The 26,357-nt window shown below is 44.6% G+C and overlaps 1 protein-coding gene across 1 annotated transcript in view; it reads left to right on the top strand.

The window, feature by feature from the left end:
* Window positions 1-23,272, top strand: part of Cmtm4 (CKLF like MARVEL transmembrane domain containing 4) — a 43,789-nt gene extending 20,517 nt beyond the window's left edge. The window contains exons 2-4 of the mRNA XM_028884371.2: window positions 13,698-13,874; window positions 16,765-16,863; window positions 18,571-23,272. Of these exons, the coding sequence (XP_028740204.1) occupies window positions 13,698-13,874; window positions 16,765-16,863; window positions 18,571-18,735 (441 nt within the window). The 3' untranslated portion in view covers window positions 18,736-23,272. The remainder of the gene's footprint in view (window positions 1-13,697; window positions 13,875-16,764; window positions 16,864-18,570) is intronic.
* Window positions 23,273-26,357: the final 3,085 nt, after the last annotated feature.

Genomic DNA, 26,357 nt, shown 5'->3' with positions numbered 1-26,357 from the left:
TACATTTGATGGATTTGCCGTTGCTTGCTTATCTATTTACTGAAGTACATTTGGGTTGTTTATAGATTTGGGTTATGAATTGAGTCAGCATGAGTACTTGAATAACAGGTATTTATGTGACTGTAATTTTTGTTTCTCTGAGGGTAATATCAAGGAGTGAGATTGCCAGGCTGTATGGTATGAATATGTTTAACTTTATAAGAAACTAACAAACCATTCTCGGAGGCTGCACCTTTTGCCTCCTTACCAGTGGTATTATGTGAAGTCACAGTTACGTGGAATCCTGGCCATCACTTGGCATTTTCAAAGTTGGAGTCATTGTAGTTAGGAGGTGTGGAGAGGTGTGTCAGTTGTTTGAACTTGCATTCCCCTCGTGGCTAGTGATGATCATGATGTGCCTGTTTGTCATCTGCATTTTTCATGAAGTGTCTGTTCATACATTTGGAGTAGGGACATGTACCTCTGCGTATGAGTGGAGGTCAGAAGATAGCTTGTGAGAGTCGTCTTCTACCGTGTGGGTTCCAGGAATCAAACTTAAGTCATCAGGCTTGGTGGAATCACCCATACTTGAGTCACCTTGCCAACCCTCAACAATTTTTTTTTTTAATTTAGCTTTTTGAAACAGAGCCTTCTAACACACACCAATAGAGAGAATAGTGAAACAAATCCCTAGACGTCTTCACCTTGCTTTCACAGTTAGCTTTACTCCACACTCTGTCCTAGCCCTTCTCTCCTTTTTTTAAAATTTTAATATTTTATTAAAAAATGTATTTTGGCTTTTTAAAATGTATTTTATAAGTGTTTGGTCTGCATGCATGCATGTGCACTACATGTGCGCCTGATGCCTGCAGAAGACAGAAGAGGGCTGGAACTGGAGTTACCGATGGAATGGTTCTAAACCACATGTGTGTGCTGGGAACTGAAGCTGGGTGCTCTTATCCTGGGTGCCCTTAACCACTGAGCCATCTTGTCATATTTTAAAGCAGATCTCAGATATTGTAACACTCAGCTATAAATACTGAGTGAACATCTGTACAGGTCGATAACTTTTTCAACAGCTACAAGATCTGTAGCACAATTAAGTAAGAATTCCTTGATGTCATCTATAACTGACCTGTGCCCACTTTGTGCTGGTAACCTCACAAGTACTGTTTTGCTTTGTTTGAAGTAGGATCTAAACAAGACCCACTCATTGTATTTGCCTAATAGATTTCTGTTTTTAAAAAATACTTATTTGGCTTCATGTGGTGGCACATGCCTTTAATCCCAGCACTCGGGAGGCAGACACAGGCAGATCTCTGAGTTCGAGGCCAGCCTGGCCTACAAAGTGAGTTCTAGGACAGCCAGGGCTGTTACATGAAGAAACCCTATCATGAAAAACAAAACAAACAAACAAACAAAAGATTTATTTTGACTGGGTGTGGTGGCACTTGTCCTTAACACCAGCATTTGGGGAGGCAGAGGCAGGCAGATAGATCTGTGAGTTTGAGGCTAGCCTGGTCTACATAGTGAGACCCTGTCACAAAACAAAACAAAACATCCAAACCCCCCCAAAAAATCCTGTTTTAAAAAATAATGTGTACTCTGTGTATCTATATATAGGTATGTATCTGTGAGTGCAAGTGCCCACAGAGGCCAGAGGCAACGGATCCCCTGGATCTGGATTTAGAGGTGGTTTTGAGCTACCTGATGTGGTACTAGAGATTGAACTTGAGTCCTATGTAAGAGCAGTGAGTGCTCTTGACTACTCAGCCACCTCTCCAGCCCCCATTTCTCAGTCTCGGTCTGTAGCAGCTCCCATCTTCTTTGGCACTGCATGGGGGCAGGGGCAGCCTGTGGGCAGTTAGAAGACAGCCTTGGGCTGATTCTGACTTCTGTGTTCCTGAGACAGGGTGGCCTGTTCGCTGCTGTGTACACCAAGCTAAGGGGCTCAAGTTTCTGGGGATTCTCCACCTCTCATCTTGTTGTAGGAGTACTTTAATTACAGATGTCCCACTGCACATGACTTCTGTGGCTTCAAACTCAGGTCTCCACACTTGCACAGCAAGTACTGTGCCCACTGAACCATATCCCCAGCCACTTTGGTGCTATTTCTTCATTAAAGAAATGAGGCCATTCCTCAGGTGTATGTCCTGCATGTCACTGTTAGTTGGAGTCCCCTTCCTGCATGATTTTACCCTGTTCTTGACTCATCATCTCTGAACTGGTAAATGCTAGGACACAGAAAGCTGTGTCCATGAACTGTGTTGTGTGTGTGTCCCACTGCAGCCATGTGAACAGGCAGCAGTAACTGATGTTTAGTGAGAATCATATTGACTGTTGGATAACTGATACATTTGTTTAGAATCTGCTCTCCCAACCCTGCGCCCCCCGCCATTTACACAGGACTTAACGCAAAGAGATCGCCTACCTCTGCCTCCCAAGTGCTGGGATTAAAGGCTTTTACCACCACACCTTGGCATGAGGAGGTTTTGACATTATCTAGAGATATGTTTGATTGTTATTATTGGGAAGGACATGGATGCTGGCACCTGCTGCAGGGGCAGGCCAGGGTTGCTGGTAAGCACCATACTCTAATCAGGATGCCCCTCCCAACAGAAAATGATCCAGTCCAAAATGTCAGTAGGACCAGATTTGGGAAACCTTGTTCTGGAGTATAGCATATGCTATCTCAGGAATTTGGAAGGATTCCTAGTGACCAAGTACATGAACTCTGAGCATAGAGCAAGGGCTATGGGAAATGAAGCCAAAAGGCAGAGGCAGGTGGATTTCTGAGTTGGTGGCTAGCCAGGGCTATATACTGAGACCCTGTCTTCAAACAAACAAAAACATCCATACTTTAGTGTCCTAAAGACAAGAACATTTTCTGACATAATCATGGTATAATTGCCCAAATCAGGAAGCTGACACTGATGTGTTAGTATTAGTGATTCTATAGACTTTGTTCCTGTTTCCCTTAGTGTCTCAAAGCTCCTTCTTAAAAGGGAATCTTGACTTGGATGTCAAGTTTAGCGTCATGTCTCTTTAATCCCCTTGCTTCTGGAATAGTTTGTCAGCTCTTGTGTTTCATGCCGTTGACATTTTGGAAGGATACAGGCCAGTTATTTTGTAGAATGGCCCTCAATTTGGGTTTGTTGACGTTTTCTGCTGTTTGGATTCTGGTCACTTTGTGGTACTGTCAGGAAGACCACAGAAATGATGACGCATTCCTTTTAGTGATCCCAGCCTACTGAAAGTAACTGGTGCCAGGCCTCTCCACTGCCAAGTTGTCCTTTTCTTATGTTCTTAATGCTATTTTTTATGCAGGATACTCTTAGACAGTGTAAGTCTTTCTCACATTTTCATGCATTACTTTTAATGGTGCATGATCATTCTTACTCCAATCAAGTATTTTTATGATGGCTGCCAAAAGGTGATTTTAATCTGCCCTTTCTTCTATATGAATTGAATTTTGACTATAAGGAAGAACCTGGAACATGGATCCTCCACACCAGTTTCTCAAATGTTGGGCTTACAGGCATGTGCTATGATGCCAGTTTCCCTGTGCCTTTTCTTATATCCATATAAACTCATAAAACTTAACACTCTGTTTGTGTGGTGCTGGGGACTGTACCACTGAGCTGAACTCCCAGCCCCCAGTATGTATTTTGAAGCCCAAATTGTCTCAGATTTGGCCAGTGTGAGTTCCCATGTGCATGGAACATATGCCCTTCCTTCTCTGAGCACAAGATGTGCAGGACATTTGACTCTCCCACCACAGCCCTGAACTGGTCAAGAAGCCCTGGTTCCTTTAAATAAAAAAGATAGTATTTAGAAAGGAAGGTTTGGATATGCCCCACACAACACTATGCCTGGCTCGCTCCCCTCCCTTAGTTCTTCCTCCCTTCCAGCCTCCCTCCTCCTTTCTGCTTCAGATCAGTTTCACTAAGAAACCTTTGTTCTCTCTGGTAGGATGTCAGTCCGGGTGCTCACTCTTGCTGTAAAGGGTTCTGGCGCCTGGGTTTGACTTCAGCTCTGCTGTTAATGAGAGGGAGGTCTAGGGCAGGTTGCTAGATATCTTTGCTTCATTTTCCTTATAATAAGATGGAACTTAAAAACTGATTGGCTGGCAGGATGGCTTAGTGGGTAAAGGCAGTTGCCACCAATCCTAATGACCTGACTGCTATGGCTTGCCCACTGATACCCCCACCCCTGCATTGCCGCCGCCGCCACCACACACACACACACACACACACACACACACACACACACACACACACACACTGAATAAAAGGGTTTAAAAAAATTAAAACCACTATAATCCTCACTGAGACTTGCTGGTCACCAGCTTAGCTAAATAAAACATGAGCTCCAAGTTAGTGAGAGACCCTGTCTCTAGGGAATAAGGTGGCAATTGATGGAGATCACCTGACATTCTTCAAGGCATTGAACACGTGTACAACCCACGTGTGCACAAACACACACAACAAAAAGTCATGATTTTGGGAGTGTAACTCAATGGCAAAATGCAAGTTCAGCATGTGTGAGGCCCTGAGGTTAGACTCCAGTATTGCAAAAAAAAAAAAAGAAAACAATAACACACAAAACACCAACAACACTGAACTTCTCTTTGGAAGAGGCAAATGGTTGCACACTCAACTAGGAATTTTATGGACTGTGAATTAGACCTCAATTAAAAACCAGTTGACTGATCCTGGTTTTTCAGAGGCTGGATAAAGAGTAAATTAGAGAGAGAATACTTCTCAACCCATTTTAGCTCTGTGGATGGCCCCTGCAGAAGCTGGACTTCATTCACTAAGGCTGCAATGTCCCCATTTATAAACACTGTGCTTTATAGTAGGCAAGGAGTCGAAGTTTTGGACACAGACTTCATGCTCAGTGGGCTGCTAGCTCCCTTCCTCAGTGAATTGGGCAGAGATTCTGGGGCCTCAAGACAATGGGACACAGTAAACTGAGTTTTTCCCCAACACACACACCTCTAGAACAGTTGGTCTGTCTTCAGTATGAAGCTGCCACAGCCTGCTGACTTCTTGGTCAACAAGCAGAGCAGTTCCCTGTTCTCACCTGGTTACGGGGGATGCCAGAACCGTTGGGGAGGTACTGGTTACTTGAGATTAAAGCAAAAAGAAAGAGGGGGCTGGGCAGTGGTAGTGCACACCTTTACTCCCAGCACTTGGGAGGTAGAACCAGGTGGATCTCTGTGAGTTCGAGGCCAGCTTGGTTTACAAAGCAAGATCCAGGACAGGCATCAAAAAACTACACAGAGAAACCCTGTCTCAAAAAACCAAAAAAGAAAAAAAAAAAAAAAGAAAAAAGAAAAGAAAGAAAGAGGGGAGACTTTGCTTTTGGATATTATGGGGATGGATACTACCCTCTGGGTTTTCAGCCTCACTCATGAAGCTGGGACCATGAGAAGGAGGTGGGAAGGACTCCAGGGCCAGCAATATCTTTGAACATCCTCAGCTGGGACTGGTTTGAAGGTCTTTTGCTTCCTGTGTCCTCTGCAAGTGCATTGTTGTTTTGCTCCATTACTAATCTAAACAGTCTGGAAATGGAGCTTTTGGGGCAGAGTGGCATTTGCTGTAAAACTTTGTGGGTATTCTCTTGGCAAGAAGGATACTGATCACCCTGTGGCTCTCTGAAATCATGTGTAAGTATATCATCAGACCACAGACAATCTTCCAGGTTTCCTTTAAAAAACAAGAAAGAGAATATTTTGTATAACACACTTTGTGTTCTCCAAGGAGTTAGATATCCCAAAATAAGCGTATTGTAATTTGCTGAGGCCGCGGTCCTCTGTGGCCAGCCTTCATTGACAAACAGTTCATAGGTTGAATGTGTACACCAGTGCTTGCTCATGCTGTAAGTATAAACAGCTACATTAAAAAAGTGATGCATATTTTAAAGCTCCACTTTTATGGCTTTAGGAGATCAACAACAAAATTGCTTATACAGTGGAACCTGCCTTGGTTGAGTAGGCTTTAGTGACAAGCAACAGCTTCCTAGGGTACCAGCAGCAGCCTGCACCCTCTTCTAATGCACTTGGCTGCACTGAGCCCTTGGCAGCTTCTCTTTTGTCCTCATCCCCATCTTAATACTCAACTTAGTTGTCTCTGCCGATCGGCTCTTTTGCTACTGATTAATTGCTTCTCTCAGTGTGTGTGTGTTGGGTGAAAGAGGGACTAAGGCCTCTGGGGCCAGCCATCTCCATCTCCACCCTTAAAGAGCAGGTGCTTGGCTTGTCATGCCGCCTGCCTGCCTGCCTGCCTGCTTTCTTCTCTTCCTTTTTTTCTTTTTCTCTTGCTCCTTCTTCTCTTTCTTTCTGTTGTTGTTGTTTGTTCCTTTTTGAGATGGGGCCTCATTGTATCTCAATCTGGCTTGAAACTCACTATGTAGGTTAGGCTAACCCGGAACTTGAAATTCTCCTGGCTCAGCCTGCCAAGTGCTGTTAGTACAGATGTGTACCACAATGACCAGCATCCTTTGCACATCTTTTTTGTTTGTTTGTTTTTTGAGACAGGCTTTCTTTGTGTAGCCCTGGCTGTCCTGGAACTCGATCTGTAGACCAGGCTGGCCTGGAATGCAGAGATCCGCCTGCCTCTGTCTTCCGAGTACTAAGATTAAAGGTGTGCAACACCACACCTCCTTTCTAACTCTTAAATCCATAAATTTGGCACTGTTTATTTATCTGAAGAAAAATGGAGAACCCAAAGTTAACTTGAATTTTTGATTTTGGTTAAATAATTTACACTTGCTATGCGCTCCTTTGTTTTGGAACCAGACAAATACTCTCTGGCCATGCTGTTGTCTGAGTGGTGGAGAGGTCACTGTTCTTACAGACCTGCCTTCTTCAGGAGAGGGTCCCGTAAGAGAGATTTTCTTTCTTAGGAAAATTAAGGTGTTCCTATAGCAAGCTCCTTTGGAAACGGCCATCATGCATGCACTGTGTCAGATACTCTCATGGTGCTAGCCACCGAGCTTTCATGCTGTGTCCTTGAAGAAAAACTATGTACTGATGAGGCTTCCCATGCCCAAGATGTAGAAAGACCCCAGATAAGTTCTGTTAGGCATCTCATGTAGGAGACTATGGACAGGCCTGGACCATATAGTGGAGGTGTTACCTGCTTCCTGAGTAGGTATAAGGATGCTAGAAGGTGTATGTCTCAGAGCTGGATAGTCTCCTTACATGTAGATGTACACTCAGTGTGAGCTATTGACATTCTGGGGTACTTCCTAAGGCACAGTTTTGAATCCTTCTGTAGACCGTATGGTGTGGTTGAGATTTCTCATTCATTCATTCATTCATTCATTCATTTTCTATATGCGGTGTTCTGCCTGCATATATGCCTGAATGCCGGAAGAGGGCACCAGATCTCATTACAGATGGTTGTGAGCCACCATGTGGTTGCTGGGAACTGAACTCAGGACCTCTGGAAGAGCAGACAGTGTTCTTAACCTCTGAGCCATCTCTCTAACCCATAGTTGAGGTTTTAAGATCTGCCATTTAAAAGCATGTGCACATTCATGTCTCTGCTCTTGACTCAGAAGAAGGTGGGAAGGCCTGGTGCCTCTTCTGGTTCCAGGCTCCCACCTCTGTGACCTGCAAACAGAGCCTGGCTTCTGCACTGCCTTCCCTGCCTTTCCTCTGCAGAGACTGACCCTGGGTCCTCTGACAGAAGCTAGGGTGGCTCATAGTAATTGCCAGCTTGACAGGGTCTTGAGAGACAAACCCGACTGTGTCTTTGGGGAGTTTCTAGATAAGGTTAATTGAAGTGGGTCACCCTGAATGTGGGCAGCAGCAGCCATCTCTCTCTCTGCTTCCTGACTGTGGATGCAGTGTGACCAGCTGCCTCGAGTTCCTGCCTTGATGGACTGTAAGCCAAAACAAACCCTTAGGTTGCTTTTATGAGAATTTTGTCATAGCAAAAGAGAAAAGCTAAGACTGTGAGCTGATAATTGCCTGTGTTGTTGAATACAGGCCATGTTTCACTCTCAGAGGGCTCTCTTTAAGAGAGTTCTACTGCAGCCTTGAACTCCTGATCCTTTACCTCCTGGGTGTTGAGATTACAGGTGCGTGCTGCCTTGACTGGTGACATTAAATTTGGAGCACGCTAGAGTTAGTTCCACCTGCTTCTGAAGTCATGCAGAGGCTGCTGTGGATGTGTGTTCTCTCAGTTCCTGACAGCCTTCATCATCGCCACCCTGCTGGATCAGTAAGTTTCTGTGCTTCACTCTGTAAACTATGCATGTACACCTCTATGTTGTCTTATTAAGTATGCTGGGAAGGGGCATCTTGTGTTCGAGGCACACAACCTCTGTATCAAATAGAGGAAAACACCTCAGGACCAGGGTTGTAGTTAAAGTGGACATGGCCATGGGTGCTTAGCCTGAAAAACCCCAGAGCTGTGTGGCCACAGTGTGAGATTTGGCTGCTCCTTCACAGCTAGAGTCTGTCTGTCTGTACTGCCCAATGAGCCCAGCAGCAGTGTTCCCAGCATACAAACCAGCTTCTTACGGGGGTCATTTTAGAATCTGGGCTTCTTGAATAGAGCAGGAAATGTTTAAAAATGTTGTTAAGTGTACGATTTTTGTGGGCTTGTATCTTTCACACTGTGATCTCTCAGATCCTTTGAAAAGCTTATCTGACATTAGGATTTAGATTGATTCTCAGGTACCTCTGAAGGTGTCAGGGCCAATGTCTTCCCTGGGGGTCTTTGCTTTTGGGCTTGAGAGGGAATGGGGTTGGCCTCTTGCTGTGGACCCACTTGGTTAGCTTGAGGTACATTAGCATTTGTGTGGTCATCAAGCAGGCTCTGAAGAGGATGAACTCCTCTGATAAAGAAATGGAATCAACATGGATGTGTACAGAGTGGCTTTCATTTTCCATTAAAGCTTTTTGTTTCATTTAAAAATATTCAAGAATGGTTTCAAAGTAAATAAGGATTGGTTTTTAGAGGCCATTAACATTTAACTCATAAATAAAACTGGCTATTTTTTAAAAAGTATTAGGGCTGAGGATGGCGCTTAGTTGGTAGAGTGCTTGCCTAGTTTCATCCCCAGGAGCATGCTGGCACATGCTTATAATCCCAGCACTTAGGTGGTAGAAGCAGGAGGATTAGAAATTCAAGGCCATCTTTGACTGTGTGGTGAGTTCAAGGCTAGCCTGGGCTACATGAGACCCTGTCTCTATGAATGATCTATGTATGGGCATTTCTTTCCCATTAAAAATGCACTGTTTGGCCAGGTGGTGGTGGTGTACACCTTTAATCCCAGCACTTGGGAGGCACAGGCAGGTGGATCTCTGTGAGTTTGAGGCCAGCCTGATCTGCAAATCGAATTCCAGGACAGCCAGGACTAGTACACAGAGAAACCCTGTCTTGACAAAACAAAACAAAACAAACAAAAACAAAACAAAAAAACAAAAACCCAAACAGCAAAAACCCCAAACAACAACAACAAAACACTGTTTGGAAAATAAAAGTCTAAAGCAATGGAAAGCAGGGGAAGGTGTCACATTCCTGTAATCCCAACATTTGAAAAGCCAAATCTGGAAGATCTTGAGTTCAGAGGCCAGCCTGGAATGACTGTCTCCAAATGACCTAACAACCTAACAACAAAAGCAATAGCAGTCATTCACCTCCACCTTCTACCATGTAAATGAATTGTTTATTCATCAAACCTCCTGATCACTGGCCTTAGAGGCATGTGCCACCATGCTCTGTTTTGTGGGGTATGGGATACTGAACCCAGCCCTTCATGCATGCTAAGCAAGCAGTCCATCAACTGAACTACATTCTCAACTCTGCACATAGTTTTGAAAAATAGCCATTGACTTATGGGTTAAATGTTAGTGACCTCTAAGAATCAATATTTTATTATTTTACTGTGGGTCTTTCTTAAACTTAGGTACATGTGATCTGCTTATTATATAGGTGTATAGTTAGATATAATTAGGTCTCTGACATGCATATATTATAAATATAGAAGTGAATTCTAAGTGTTTATCTTTCCCATAGATTCATATACCACAGAAATGTTTAAAATACAAAAAGAGAAAAATCTTTGATTCCCCTCTCCCTCTGTCAGTCCTACTCCACAGAAGTGTATTTTTCACTGTTTAATATAAATGCTTCAGTATATGTAAGAATGTTTGTGAATACAAACACTGTCATTTTTGTGTGTGTCTTATTTGCCCAATGTTATATGTTAAATTGTATTTACTGTTGTGTATATGAATATGTGTTATGTGTATGAGTGTGGTCACATAAGTAACAGGGTGTGGATGTGGAGGTCAGAGGACAGCTTTGAGGAGTCTGTTCTGTCCTTTCCCCATGAGATCCTGGAATCAAATTCAGGTCATTAGGATTGCAAGGCAAGCATTTTTGCCTTACTGACCTTTAAAATCAGGTATAGCCCAGGCTGGCTTCTACTTTGAGATCCTCTTGCCCCTATCTATTTCTCATATCCTACTGGTGTGCCACTACACCTAGCTTTTTTGGTTTGTAACCTAGGCTGGTCTCAGTCTAACTGTGTTTCTGAGGATGACCTTGAATTCCTAATCCTCCTGCCTCTTCCCACCTAAATGCACCACCTCACTTAGCTCTGTTGCTTTGATAGGTATCTCTGGATGTCTTTTACCATCAACACGTGCATCACATCCACTTTGCCTCGATTCCTTACTGCTTCGAGGCTGCACTGTGTGCTTTGAGGAGAGGGTATTGACTCCTGATGAATAGATGAGGTGTCACCAGAACATTGATTTCTTCAGGATGTTTGAGAGTTGGAGGTAGCCTTATGTACCATCTTACTGGGGATGTCAGACTGCCAGTTCAAAATTTGTGGAAATTGAACATGCTTTTAATCCCAGCACTCAGGAGGCAGAGGCAGGCAGATCCTCTGAGTTTGAGGCTGGCCAGCTCTATAGAGAGAGTTCCAGGATAGACAGAGCTAAACAATGAAACCTTGTGTCGAAAAACAAACAAAAATTGTGGAAATCTCAAGGTGCTATCTGACAGGTAGAGACACAGGTCTGCATGCTCCCACATGCATGCTTACAGTTTTTGATACTGCTATAGGGTTATGTCCCTCAAACCCTGGAGTAAGTTCTCTAAAGTGATTTCTACCTAAAGTGAGAGCAGCTGTAGAGCAGGCTCATGGCTACATCAAGTGCAATGTTGAGTCTATCCCCAAGATAAGAGACTCTAGTTCTCAGGTTCCGATCACAGCCTAATGTGTGGGATGACCGGAGGAAGACTTTCCAAGACAACTTGATGGCTCCATGGGGCTCACACCCCATTTCTCCTCCACTACTCATATGCTTCTAGTTGGCATGTAGGACACATTTATCTTGCAAATTTGAGAGCCTGTCCCTCTGTCACACAGTCAGTTCAGTCAGTGTAGTGAAGGGGAGGTGTGTCAGAAGATGTTCCTACACTGGTAAGGCTACAGGAACTTAACCATTTGTGGAAAAGACAGCTAGCCCTAAATTTAATTTATCCTTCACTCAGCTTCCAGTTAGTTGAACCCCTTGTTGCTGTTCTCTTATCATTTGCCACAAGGAGCAGAATTTGGAGTGGATGGAGGTAGCAGTTTGAGCAGATTGCAGTTAAAATAGCTCAATTTCATAGGCTTTGTGAAAGCACAGCCATGTGCACACATTACGGGTATCCCTTCCAGGACTTTGCAAGGGGCAGAAGCAATAGAGGAGCCCTGAAGCATTAGCTTCATCTTCTAGAATAAGCCTGCCTTTAGAAAGTCACACAGCATGGATCTTCAGCTCCACCATGGGCTGGCACAGAAGAGTACTAATCTAGGAAGGCCTTAACAGTTTACATTCAGGTTCCTGGTAATATAGGCCTTTCTCATTATTTAAAAAGCATGGGTAGAATTGGCAATATTGCTCTGTGGGTAAAGGTGCTTGCTGCTAACCTGATGACCTGAGTTCGGTTTCCAGGCCTCACATAGTGGAGGAAGATGACCTACTCCCACAAGTTGTCCTCTGACTTCCCCCACATGTTCCCTGCGCGCGCGCACACATACAATGAATGTAATAAAATTTAACAATTTTAAAGTATTATTAATATAATAACTTGACCAGGCAGGCAGGCCTCTCCTTCCTTTCCTTTCCTCTATTTTGATGTTGACAGTCACAGCTGCAGGTAGTGGAAACTTGACAATCTTGTCAACATCAACTTACAATCAACTTGGAAAATTCGTAATCTGTCATCAGGTAGACCCTACATGGGAAGGGCAGCCAGATCCTCCTGATGAGTAAAAGCTGTAGCTTTCCGCATTTACTCTTCAGACCTGTCAAGGTTCTTACATACGTGTCTTGCAAGGTTGCTGCCAGTCCAGTGGTTTAATTCGTTGGTTGCCTTGACATTGGAGGCTCCCAACACAACTGGCAGAATCTTTTCTTTCTTCTTGTTGGTTAATAGGTGGCTTTACTTCACAGGGGATTCTTAGATTTCACTGTGCTGGAAGACATTTTGGAGTTTTCTGTGCCTATTCCCATCTTCTCCCCACTCCCAAAATGTACTCTGATAATGACAGTTTTAAAAAACATCTGAGTAGCTATTTTAGGGATAAATTTCGCTATGTATAGATTTATTGTTACATGCAAATACTATGTAATAATTAAAAATTATGTTTCCCTTTATTTAGATACTGTGGATACTATTAAAAAGAAAAAGTAGGCTAAAAATAAGATTTATAATACGTTTTTTGAGTCAGAAATTATTTGTGTATAGATTTTAACATTAAAAGATTTATGTGTTGAACTGGAGAGATGGCTCAGTGGTAAGGAGTACTAGCCACTCTTCCAGAGGATGCGGATCAATTCCCAGCACAACTTGCACCATTTTGAACCATCCCAAGGGAATGCTGCATTGCTGGCTCTGGAGGGCCCTGGAACAGTTTGTGTCTGCTTCATTGGCCTGTATCTCAGTGGAGTGGGGCTGGATCTGGTAAAGGATTGACATGGGTAACTATGTGATCAGAGGCTCGGAACCAAAGACTGATCAGACACTAGGTATTAAGAGCACCCTTGCTTGGAGGGCCATTAACATAGCCTGGGACCCACTTCTTCTCCTGGACTCTAGATGTTCATATGGTTGTGTCTCCTGGTCTCTCTTTAGTTTTATGATTGCTGAATTTTTGGGATACAATGCTAGGATGTTACTTGGGCTTTTCAGAAGAAATTGATTCTATTCAAAGATTTAAAATATTTATTTATTTATTTTTAAGTAAACTACCAGCCTACCTGTTGATGAAATCCAGTGACCCACTTTCCAAAAGCATGTGAGTTAATGAAGATGAGCTCTTTGTCTTTAGCATGTGAAGGGTGAAGAGAAGCTAGATAGCTTATTTTAGGGACTTTAAAGGGGTAGCTAACACATTGCAGAGATACTTCCCTTCTTCCTTCTTCCAGAGGACCAAAGGACCTGGAAGGGCCACACCATGCCTGGCTGGTAGCAGTGGAAGGGCCTTCACTGTTTTCCTTATGAACTTGACCTCCCTTTCCAATTCCTTTACCTGTTCTGCCTACAAGTTGAAGCTGGTTGTGTTTCTGTCAGTCACACTGCTCTCTGCAGAGGAGAACCCTGCTGTTGTATACTGTTCAATTGTATTTAAACACAGCAGGCATATATATCCATAGATAGGTAATAAATATATACATACATTTATTTTCTTGTTAGACTTTGGCCCTGATTGCATTCATCTGCATCGAGACCATCATGGAGTGTTCCCCGTGCGAAGGCCTCTACTTTTTTGAGTTCGTAAGCTGCAGTGCATTTGTGGTGACTGGGGTCTTGCTGATTCTCTTCAGTCTCAACCTTCATATGAGGATCCCCCAGATCAACTGGAATCTGACAGTGAGTATGCTGCTTGGCTCTCCCGGATAGGGGAATCTGCTGGCATGTTAACTCTAGCTCATTTTGGTACTTAAACATTCCCTCGTAACTCAGCTGTGACATTTTAAGTTTCCTTACTGGGTTGAGTAAAATTACACAAGTAAAGTGAGTCCTAACTTAATGGGAAAACATCATAACAAAACTGTATTGATCCTTTCAAAGATGTTATTTGTATTTACACTTATCTGGAGGATTGGTTATGTTGCTATTTGTAGAATGTAGGAAAGAAAACAATACATTTGCATATTTTTCAGACTAGACCCAAGAGCCATTTATAAAAATATTAATTCTGGTGGGTGTAATGGTTCACACCTGTAGTCCTAGCACTTTGGAGGCAGAGACGGGAGGATCACTGCAAGTTCAAGGCCTTCATGGTATACATAAGGATCTAGATTCCCTGGGTTCTATAACAAGACCTTGTCTCGAAAAAACAGCAAAATGTTGATTCTGAAAGAATTAACAGTATGAGTAAAGATGCCAGTAACTTGCAAACCCCAGAGTGCTGTCATGCGGAGCCACCGAGGGCTGCGAGTCTGACTGGAAGGTCTGCAGAGGGAGTGCGTCCTCTCTCAGTGCTTTGGGTTCTAAGCTTCCTTAGGATCCTCTTGCCAATTGGCCTGAACTTTGTTGTTTTTATTTGTCCTTGAATGAAAAACAATTTTTATATCATGGTTTCTTGCCCTTGCTTTGTAGATGAGCATGTACAAGGTCAGAGGGAGTCATTGAGGGAGGTTCTCCATAGCACAGCAGTGCCTTGCTCTCTCTACTTGTGAGGGAACACATAGGCATCACGGCTTTGGGAGAGTGAGGAGGCTAGCTGTAGGTCCCCTGCCCTCACTCAGGGCTGCAGCCCGAACACCCTCACTCTAGTGTCTAGGGCCATGGGAAAAGGCCAGCTTGGCTCTGACTCTATTGCTGGTGCATGGTTCTTACAGGCGCCTTGGGAAAAGGTGACCATGTGGGAAGAAATGGGAGCTGTCTGTGGGTGTAGTGGCACTGTTGTTGTGGTATGTCCTGGGACACAAAGCAGGGAAGGTCTTCTTTATCAAATTGCCCCTGTGTTGTCCCAATGGACAAAACACAGAAGGGGTGGGGTGAGGGTAGGGATTTTCTAAAGGAGCTACTGATTAGAAAAGTTAATGTCAGTTTTAAACTCAGCTGGTTTTGTTGTAGCCTTGGAAGTGGAGGAAAATTATGTGCTAGGTTTTATTTTATTTTTGAGACAGGATCTTATGTATTCCAGGTTGGCCTCTCATTCACTCTGTGGCCAAGGATGCTCTCGAACTCCTGGTTTTCCCGCCGCTACCTCTCAAGTGCTGAGATTATAGGCGAGCATTGGCTTCTTGAGGTCCCCGTTGAGGCGAGTGCTCCTGGTCATGCGTTGATTTGGTGGATCCAGGCGGACTGTGCCTGGGCCAGCAGTTGCCGCTGTGCTAAATAACACGTTAGCGGGTAGTCAGCTCCGGACAGAGCCGTGCAGAGGCTCAGGAGGAGCCCCGGCTTCTGGGTTTCTGTTGCACAGGAGAGGTACTATCAAGACAGAGTGTTGGCAAGTGTGGTGGCGCACGCTTTTAATCCTAGCACTTGGGAGGCAGAGACAGGCGGATCTCAATGAGTTCGAGCCTGGTCTACGTAATGAATTCTAGGCCAACCAAGGCTATATAATGAGACCATGTCTCAAAAATTCGATACTAAAAAGTGAAAAGAAAGAAAAATAGAATAAAAGAAAAGGAAAAAAATCAACCTCTGGGAGTCAGGCTAGACTTGCCAGTGTTGATGATGTAGCCAAGCAGCCACTTAAAGAGACTAGGTTTTCCCTGCAGTTTCTCCTCCAGTGAAGCTCACAGAGGCTATGAGGTATAACCCAGGATACTAAGGACCTGCGGTTAGAACAGGAATAACAGAAGTGCTGGTGAATGCGTAAAGGAGGACCCTTGCTGTCGGCCAGACACTGTGCTTGGCTCATCCATTTACTCCAGAACAGCTCCAGGAGGAAGGGATTGCTGTTACCATTCTAAAACACAGAGAGACAAAACGGTTTGTCTGAAGTCCTCCATTGGTTAGGTCCTGTGGGACTGTGACTCTTAGTCACTGTGCCACCATCCTTTCCACAAGGAAGGCAACAACTCCATCTGTGTAGCACCAGGTTAGTAACCTCGCTCACTTTGTAAAAACCTTGTTGGAAATCCTCCAGACTTTGGTGACATGGAAGCTTGAAAGTCTGTTGAGAAAGTATGTTTTCAATATATGAATGCTGTGTTTTAGATGTCATCTGGGAAAGATGCCCCAGTTTCAGTACATTTGTATTCCTGGGAAGCTTGGCCTAATCTAAATGGTATGAGAACCTTTTTAAAAAGGTGACACTAAGCCATGCACACTTTTAATCCCAGCACTTGGGAGGCAGAGGCAGGTGGATCTCCTAGTTCAAGGCCAGCCTGGTCTACAGAGCAAGCTCCAAGGCAGCCAAGGATACACAAAGAGACCCTGTCTCAAAAAAAGAAAATAAAATAAAAAGATGACACTAGAAGACTGTGGGTCGCTCAGTGGCAGGCTGTTGGCTTGTATATGTAAAAGACCTGGGTTTGATGCCTGGCACTGCAAACAGATAAATTAACCCATACTCTGAATGGTAAGCAGTGTTCCCAGTTTTTGTTGCTCTTTAAGTCAAGACTTGGTAACACACGAGTTAGTAAATGTGTTTTGTGGACCATTTCTGCTCTCTTCTTCTTCCAGTGAGTCATATCCCTGCGACACTGAGACTGACGCAGGTCGGAGGCGCAAGAGAAATGAGCTCCACTGGAGAGTTTCTCAGGTGCTTTGCAAATGATTCTCCTTTTTCCTTTTTCTTTAGGATTTGGTCAACACTGGACTCAGCACTTTCTTTTTCTTTATTGCCTCAATTGTACTGGCTGCTTTAAACCACAAAACCGGAGCGGAAATTGCTGCCGTGGTAAGCAGACTGGATCGGTTTAAATAGGCTGAGTTTGCACCTCCAAGTGTTTCCTGTCCTGGCCTTGGGAGGACCAAGAGATAAGGGGTGGTGGTCAGGTAATAGAAAGGGTCCACTTCCACGCTCTGTTTCTGCCTTGCTGTTGATTTATAAAAAGCACATATCACTTTTGTGATGGGTGAGGGTGGGTAAGGGGCTTTAAGAACCACTGAAATGGGCCAGCAAGATGGTTCAGCAGGTAAAAGGCATTTGCTGCCAAGCCTGATGACCTAAGTCCTATCCCCAGGTCCCACATGAGCAGAGAGACTGACTCCTACAAACCATCCTCTTATATCTACCTATGTACCATGGTACACACACCCCCAACACACAAATTATGAATAAATAAATGTAATAAGCAATTATTTGAAAACTATGAAACTGACTGCTCTTCCAACATGATCAGGAGATCCATCAAGCTTGAGTAAATAGTTAAAACTCTACTTCATTTTGCCTGGTGCTGCCCAGGTCAGAGGCAGTAGTGAGGTATGGTGGTAGAGAACAAGGGATTGGTGGCTTACTGTGGGGTTCTCATGTGAGATTCTAACCTTTCTATATCACACTTGGTCTACATTTTATTTTTACTTGTGGGACCAGTGACCATGAATTGCATGCGGTAAAAGAGGTACTTTTGTGATTTAAAAATAAAAAAAGTTCAAAGCCAAATTTGGTGGTGCACACTTGTAATCCCAATACTCAGGATTGCCCTAAATTTGACATAGAAAGTTCCAGGTCAGCCAGGGCTACGTAATGAGGCCCTCAAAATAATATAGTAATAACAATACTATTAATTAATACTTTAAAAAGATAGTGGGCTGGAGGGCAGGCTTAGTGGGTAAAGTGCTTGCCATGTAGGCATGAGAAGCTGAGTTTGTTTCAGTTACCAGAACCCATGTAAAGCTGGACACGTAACAGGTACATTCATAATCCCAACAGTCCTGAGCAAGACGGGGAGAAGGAAATCCCCAGAAGCTCATGGGGTCAGCTAGCATTGAGAGGGCACTACATGTCACATGACAGAGGCACAGGGCTGCAACAGCCAGTGAGGTTCTTGGACAGCTAGTGAGCCGTGGGTAGGTGTTGAGTCTGGCTGATTAGATCCACCCTCCTTGTCTTCCATGCCCAGGGCATCTAGGCAGCCAGCATGGCCCAAGGCAAGAAACCTTGTCCTAAACAAGAAAAGATTGACACCCAAAGTGGTTTTCTGACCTCCAAATGCATGACACCCCTCCCCCCACAGAAAGGGAGGGGGGAAGATTAAATAAACCATGCGGTGGTGGCGCACGCCTTTAATCCCAGCACTCGGGAGGCAGAGGCAGATGGATCTCTGGGTTTGAGGCCAGCCTGGTCTACAGAGTGAGATCCAGGACATCCAGGGCTACACAGAAAAACCCTGTCTCAAAAAAAAAAAAAAAAAAAAAAAAAAAAAAAAAAAAAAAAAAGAAAAATAAATAGATTTAAAAGATTCAGAAGACCTCTTAGTTGTCTTCATGCCAGCCTCGATTTTCTGTAGGTCATGTGGCTTCAGCCAGATAACAGCTACACACTGGGTAGGGCTGGGGATCTGGTATTGCTGGTAGGGGCTGCACACGCTTGGGTCCCCATGACAACACTCAGCCTCAGCTTCAGGGCACATACGCAAGGGTAAACTGTGACTGTGTATTTTAGATATTTGGCTTCTTGGCAACAGCAGCCTATGCAGTGAGCACATTCCTGGCCGTGCAGAAATGGAGAGTCAGCCTCCGCCAGCAGAGCACTAACGACTACATCCGAGCTCGCACTGAATCCCGAGATGTGGACAGTCGCCCTGAGATCCAGCGCCTGGACACATGAGAACCTTCTAGAGTCCTTTTCCCACTGCCCTCACACCTATTCTTCTAATCAAGTTTTCTTTCTCTCAGCACGTCAGATTTTTGTGTGATCCAGTTGAATTTTGTCCTGTTTGGTAAAAATTCACTTTGGGAAAGGGTGCCTATAATGGCCCAGTGACTGATCTGTGGTGGCCTGAAGAGCCCAGGTTCTCCAGCACCGGGTGCCTGTGGGAGCAGCCAACTTCATTTGACTGCTCTAGCTCTTAACTGTCTCAGAACACACGGTCTCATCTGACTCTGAGCCACTCTGTCATGTGTATTTGTGATGAGTCAAAACTTTATGAAATGGCATTGAGAAGGGCACTACATGTCACAAGATAGAGGCACAGGGCTGGAACAGCCAGTGAGGTTCTTGGACAGCCCCCTAGTGAGCCGTGGGTGGGTGTTGAGTCTGGCTGGTTAGATCCACCCTCCTTGTCTTCCATGCCCAGGGCATCTAGTCAGCCAGCATGGCCTGGGTGAGACTTTGAGGGGCTTGGCGAATGGATGTGCTCCTATATCCTCCTTGCCAGGTCTTTAGAATACAGGGACAGGAAAATCTAGTGTCCTGTGGGACCACTGACTCAGAACAGTGACCAGTTGTCTCCTACCCTGCTGAGAAAGCACTTGATCCTGCCTCACATGAGTCCCCTTCCTGTGGTCCGTATTCACTTCCCGGGACAGGGGACCATCATCTTTGCCTGTCCCCTGCCTACCTTCCATACCTTGAGGCTGGATTGCAGTTTCAGCACTTTTACCTTCTCATGTGAGAGCTGCAGAAGATACAGTCCTTCCACCAGCTGAGGCACCTGCCCACTTGCTGGCCTCATGGATCACATGTGTGTATGTGGAGGCTGGCAGAGTATGTGTATGTGTGTGTGTGTTACAAAGTGGCACACGCCAACTCACACTTCTATTGTATGGACATGTCTAATTCCTGAATATCCAAGACAAGCTCTAAAGTGATTCAGAGTCAGTTTATCTAGGATTTGAAAATACTTGAATCTGCACCAGGACACATCTTTCCACAGATATACACGAGGCACTGTTGTCATTTTGGGTACCTGAGTGTCCTCACTATGAACACCAGTCCTGGAACATGTTAGGAATCCTAGTTACACCCGGCTTTTGGGTTGGTTCTTGATAAACTGAAGATTATTTTTGTGGTGAATGAGTTGAGCTGGCCCCTATGATGCTGTAATTTTTTTTTTGTTGTTGTTGTTCTTAGAGACTAATTATGACTTTTTGGAAAATTGTTTTAACATGTCAGGTTCTCACTCTGAACTGTTGATGTTTACAGACCTTGTTGTAGCTCTAATATTTTGTGTGTAGCCTCACCAAGGAGAAGACATGGCTGGCGGGAAGATATTGCAATAGTCGAGAGCCCCCACTATCTCCTACTGAGACTGTTCACAGCCTGAGCAGTGTCCTCTGTAGTTTATAACCCAGAAGCAGTGGCAAGGCTGGGGAGAGGAAAGTCTGAGGAGGTGCCCTGTGTGCCATGGCTCTGCATCATTCAGGGAAGAGCAGTGTTATATGGTTGAATAGCAAAAGGGGCTACTGTCAGATACCACTGCAGGGCTCAGGCGTCCACAGGAAGTAGGGTCAGGCTATCTGATTGAGGGAGTACTAGGGACTGGCTCCCTAAACCCAACATCCAGTGTAATCCAGTTCTGCTGTCCTTTTCTATTGGCAGTAGTCCAGGTCACATGTTCAAAGGAGAGCTAAGCTAATCTGGTCTAACTCCCCTCCCTGCTTCTCTTCTCCTCCAGAGGGCAGCCTGGGTCTGGCCCTTGCCCAGCTCCTGATAGAGATTTCTGTCCTTGGATGTCATGAGTCAGTCAGTACACTTTGTGTTTTACCAGCTTTGAACCTGTTGCATGTGATGATATGGGAGAGCGGATGGCATCTGGATTTTTATCTGTTAGTTTGACATGGTTATTTTGCATTTGTTGAGTGTCTACACAATCAAAATCGGGCTTCTTTCCCTCCAAGAATTCTCTTTAAAATAGAGTCACAAAGACTTGGCCTGCATCAGATGGGGCCTACTTGGAAGGACCACCCTGAGCTTTATCATGTTACTGGGCCTCGGGAAAAGGACACCTTTGAAGTGAGCCAGAAGAAAGAAGCATTCAGACTGGATTGCTGCTCATTTCCCAAGTCACTCAATAAAACCATTTTATCATGTGCTGAAAGGAGGCCTTCTGAGAGTGTTGTCAGCTGAAAGAAATAATCCTGAGGCCCATTGAGACCATGAATACTGAGATAAGATGAAAGTGGTGGTGTCTTAGGGCCTGAAAGACTTGAGAGCTAGTTGCATCTTGGTGTCAGAATTATTATCTTTGTGATTATTTATATCCCAGTAACTATTTAATATCCTTTGTGCTATGAAGCGTCCCTGTGACTTTTGTATATGTATTTCCTTGTACTATTTAACTAGCTCCCACAGAGCCAGAAGTGGCTTGTACACGTTCTAACAGCATGATGCACAGTCCCAGTCTATAAACCAGTGTGATGAGGAAAAGCCATGAAGGGAATATGGTTGCCTACAGTGAATGCAAAGACACTTGTATTTTTCCTGTCGTGCCTCTGTGCAAACAGAAGATAATATAGATTTGGGGTTTTTAAATAACCTCTGCAAATTGAAAAAAACATATTTTTGTGTTTATTAAGTCTACTACAGACCAGTGTCACTTAGGTTTTGGGCATTTTAAGTCAACCTTAGCTTTTTCCATTTCCCTAGGGAATGATCTGGCTTTCCCAGTTTGAGCAAAACTTGAAGGGAAATGCAGTTGTTGGGAACACCTGGGGTGGTCATGGAGCCAGGGGGTTGAAGCCCTCCCTCGTTGGTAGTTTTGATGGATGTAAACACTGACATCCTCAGAGAAGGTGTATTTGGGTGCTGTCTGTTGACTGAGTGTCATCCACCACTGCTCTCCTCTACCCTCCCTGCCAAAGGTACAGAGGGTAAACCCTTTTCCTTTGAATGGAGAGACAAGGAAACATAAAGATACTTATTGGCTCCTAGAAAGGGTGAACAAGGTGATGGAATGAATTCTCTTCAGGGAAGTTCCATTTAAAGTAGATAGCCATGCAGGGCAGATTGCTTTTGTCTACAAAAGAAAGCAAGAATTCAGTAAGCTGCCCACACCCAGTGCCCACATCTTTCTTAGCAGTATGCTAAAATACCAGAGTGGGCAGACCTGGGTACCAGCAAGAACAGCCATGGTCTTTGTGCAGTGAGCACTTAGCCTTGGGGTCTTTTTATAGCCCCTGGCTGGAAGGCTCATACTCATGGGCCTGGTACACCTGGCTTCCACCCTGTGCTGGATACTTGAGGGGAGTGTCATAGCTCAGCTGAAAACATTTCTTCTCTTTTCAAATTTCTTCTATTTTCTTTGAAGTTTTTCTAGTGGTTCGGGCATTCTTCGATGAAATGAAGGTCTAACTCTTGTCCCTGCATGTATGTGGATTCTTGCTTGCCTTGAAGGAGTCTTGGCTAGCTCTGTGCATGACACAAATTGTACTATTTGGAGGAAACCCTTTGCCTATCTGTGAGGTGGCCTGAGATTCATCTCTGCCCATGTCACATTCCCTGGGGGTCAGTCTTAGGAGCATGGAGACTTTGTATCTAATGACCATGTAGGCAGTTCCTACTCTGCCATCTGTGTTCAGAACACACATGGTTAGTGTGCTCCTGCCTGACTGCCTTTTTCTCAAGATGTCATCTACATAGCAATAGTGACATTAAGCGTGTAGCAGAAGGGATGGTGTATGCACTTCCTGTTTAGAGAATTGTCGACTGTTCTCAAGCAGGGGAAAAAAAGCTGCTTCTAGTGTGTGAAGTCTCCAGGTACCTTTTCGTTCCTCGTAAAGTTGCACAGTCTAGGGTTTCTCTCAATGTCTGGTTTTATCAGCACTTGCCCCCATAGGGGCCAGCTAGGCAGGGAGTTTGGTGGCAGCAGGAGGAGGCTGCAGCGGGAGCAGCGTGACAATATAGATGGTACTTGATGTGTTGAGAACCCCTGCTGCCCTGGAAGCATTCCCTTAACTTCCTCCTCTTCAGAAGAGTGAGGTCTTGTGCACCCTGAATGGACTTGAGGTCAAGAGCTGGATGTTGTTGGAGACCAGCATCCCTCAGTGCTGACTGGGTCTGGGTCTGAGCAGGTGGCATCTGCCTAAGGTGCATTCCAGGCAGGATACAGACCTAACAGGTCTGTTTTCTTGGCTTTGTTAGTCCCAACTCCTTAGTCTATTGTTTCTCTCTTCTTAGCAGACATCTTTAAAAGAAATCAGACCTGTCTGGTTGAGAAAGTAATTTGAAATATTTGACCTGTCTATGTTTGTTTAGCCATTATCTCTGAAAGAAAATACCATCAATGTTAGATCTAGAATTTTCTTCTAAAAGGGAATGCTCTCTTGGATTTCATAATAGTCAATATAGCATTGGATGTAAGTTCTCAGGCTTTGGGAATTTTTTTCCCTTTCTAGTTTCTCCTATTCAAAAAAAAAAAAAAAAACAAAACCAAACCTAAGAGGAAAGGGGATATGTGGGTTGAGGTGCACAAGTCCACTGAGCTCAAAATACTAGCCTTTTGCCTAGAATCAAATTTAGATTATAGGTCCTTGGACAGTGTATTTGTGCCATTATGTACCTTGTTGCCCTTTTTATTCTAATACTTTTAATTCAGGTGAGCTTTGGTTAAGGGTTAATGCCACTTGGACTGTGGCGAGTTAGTGGAACTTGTTTGGTTATAGTTATGGTAAGAACATGTATGGAGCCCTTCAGTCAGCTTTGTTAATGGGGTGTAGGGCAGGGCCGAGAGGTTTGTTTGTCTTTCATAATTGTTTCTGAAAAGAGAGATAGATGCTAATACCCCAGCAGGAATTACCTCACCCCCCTCCCTTTTGATCAGAAAAGCTACCCAAGGAATGGCTAAGAGAGAAGACAATGGAGGAAGACTTGTGCCCACTCCAACCCAAGGCAGGGCCAGGCCTGACTGACGCCACTTCCTTCCACTAACCTGCTCTGCTTCCCTGTTTTTTCAGAACCCATTTAGCAAGTTTCACAACTCTGTTCCCTTTTTCGTGGCAGTGATGAGGACAACCATCCAGGGCTTAAATTGGCCAGGTCAAGGGCTAGAGAGCAAGAGCAGGGACATGCTGTGGTCCCGGCCTACTTGTTCCCAACTCTCATTCCTAACCCATTTAAAAATTAATTCAAATCATGATGAAATTAACCCATTTGCCTAAAATCATTGCTTTTTAGTAACTTTATTTTGTTTGACATGGTTCCGTCTGGAAGAATGTTAGGGAGTGTTGGTGGTATTGTGTTCCCCAAAATATCATGTACCCTAATAAACTTATCTGGGGTGAGAGAACAGAAAAGCTACTAGATACTTAGGCTAGAAAATGGTGGCATTCACGCCTTTAATCCCAAGAAGTGATGTCAGAAACAGAAAGGTATATAAGGCAGGAGGACCAGAAACTAGAAGCATTTGGCTGCTTAAGCTTTTAGGCTTTGAGCAGCACAGTTCAGCTGAGAGGCATCCAGTCTGAGGAAACAGGATCACCTGAGGAATTGGCAAGGCGAGGTGGCTGTTTTTAAACAGTATCCCGTTTGCTTGTTACAAAAAGGCGTAATCTGCAAATATATAAAAAAAGTCTGCAGGCATCCCATCAGAAGTGTGGCTCATCCTGTTACTTAAGAAATGCTTTGTAGAGCAGCAGTGAATGGCTTGTTGGGTTCTGCGGCGGCTGCGGCAGGCACACAGGGCCAGTAAGGTGGGTCAGCGTGGCCTGGATAGCACCGGTGGTGCCGTCAGAGGCAGACTGGGGGTTGCCGCGGCCTCGCCCTTTGCTAGTCCCGCGGGGGTCCCCCCACCATGTTACTGGGGTGAATGCTGGAAGATCAGAGAAGCAGAACAAGCCACAGCTACCTCACCTCTCCAGTTCCTCAGCTGATCCCGTTTCCTTAGACTGGAAGCCTCTGAGTCCTCATCCAGAATGAATCTCAGCTAAACTGTGCTGCTCAAATGCCTAAAAGCTTAACCAGCCAAATGCAAATGCTTTTAGTTTCTGGTCTTCACGCCTTATATATCTTTCTGCTTCTGCCATCACTCCCTGGGATTAAAGGTGTGAGTCACCATGCCTGGCTGTTTCCATGTGGCCTTGAACTTACAGAGGTCTAGAGGGATTTCTGCCTCTGGAATGCTAGTATTAAAGGTGTGAGTGCCACCATTTTCTAGCCTAAGTATCTAGTGGCTTTTCTGTTCTCTGACCCCAGACAAGTTTTTGGGGAACACAATACCACCACATTTCCCCTTTTTTGTCTAAAATTAAAAAAAGCTTATAGCTAATACCAGAAAAACTATCTAATAATTATATTACTGGAAATAGGTAAAAAGCATGGCATCATGGAACTGCATTTAGATGTAGTGAGTTACGTGTCTCATGCCACACAGCAAAGGCTACATGCAGAATCTTGTAGAAAAAAATATCTGAAACAGCTCAGCAGAAAAACTTCTCTTATAAGGATGAGGACAGATACAAGCAAGCGAGTGATGTCCGGGCTCAGTTCAAATTCTTTGAACAGCTTAATCAGATTGAAAAGCAGAGGAAAGATGAGCAGGAGAGGGAGATCTTGACGCGGGCAGCAAAGTCTGGGTCCAGACATGAAGACCCAGAGCAATTAAGGTCGAAGCAGAAGGCAAAAGAGGTGCAGCAGCAGGAGCTGGCATAGATGCAGGACAGCAAGATGCCAACCTCACAGCATTGGCAGCGATCAGGCCCAGGAAAAAGAGGAAAGTGGACTGTGCTGGGCCGGGATCGGGAGCAGAAGGCTCAGGCCCAGGCGCAGCGGTCCCAGGAGGCTCCGGCGTGGGAACCCCCAGACAGTTCACACGGCAAAGAATCATGGGGTCAACCTCGGGGACCTCATATTTTGTTTAGAAAATGAGTGTGAGACAAGCCATTCAACTGTTGCTCTACAAAGCATTCCTTAAGTAATAGGATGAGCCGGTGTTTCTGATGGGATGCCTGCAGACTTTTTTTTTTTATATATTTGCAGATTACACCTTTTGGTAACAAGCAAATAGGATATTGTTTAAAAACAGCCACCTCTGTGTAGCTTTGGAATCTATCTTGGAACTCATTCTATAGCCCAGGCTGGCCTGGAACTCAGAGAGATCCGCCTGCCTCTGCCTCCCAAATTCTAGGATTAAAGGTGTGTGCCACTATTGCCCAGCTTGGTAAGACTTCAGTAATTCAGAAATATAATTCATGAGTAAGGCTTGCTGGACCACAGCACTAGAGAGCTGGAGAGAAGGATGAAGAGTTTAGGCTAGCTAGGCTTCATGACATGTCCCAAAACAAAGGGCAGCAGGGGTATTTCTCTTTGAAGCTCCTCACTCAGCTCTTCTTGTTTTTCCTAAATAAATCTGTACAGTCTGCTCAAAAACAAAACAATAACAATGCTAGGTGGTGGTGGCACACGCCTTTAACCCAGCATTCAGGAGGCAGAGGCAAGTGTATCTCTGTGAGTTTGAGGCCAGCCTGGGCTACCAAGTGAGTTCCAGAAAAGGCGCAAAGCTACACAGGGAAACC

This window comes from Peromyscus leucopus, chromosome 5 (genome assembly GCF_004664715.2).
Source record: "Peromyscus leucopus breed LL Stock chromosome 5, UCI_PerLeu_2.1, whole genome shotgun sequence".
NCBI lineage: Eukaryota > Metazoa > Chordata > Mammalia > Rodentia > Cricetidae > Peromyscus > Peromyscus leucopus.
This window is presented reverse-complemented; position numbering and strand designations above follow the sequence as displayed.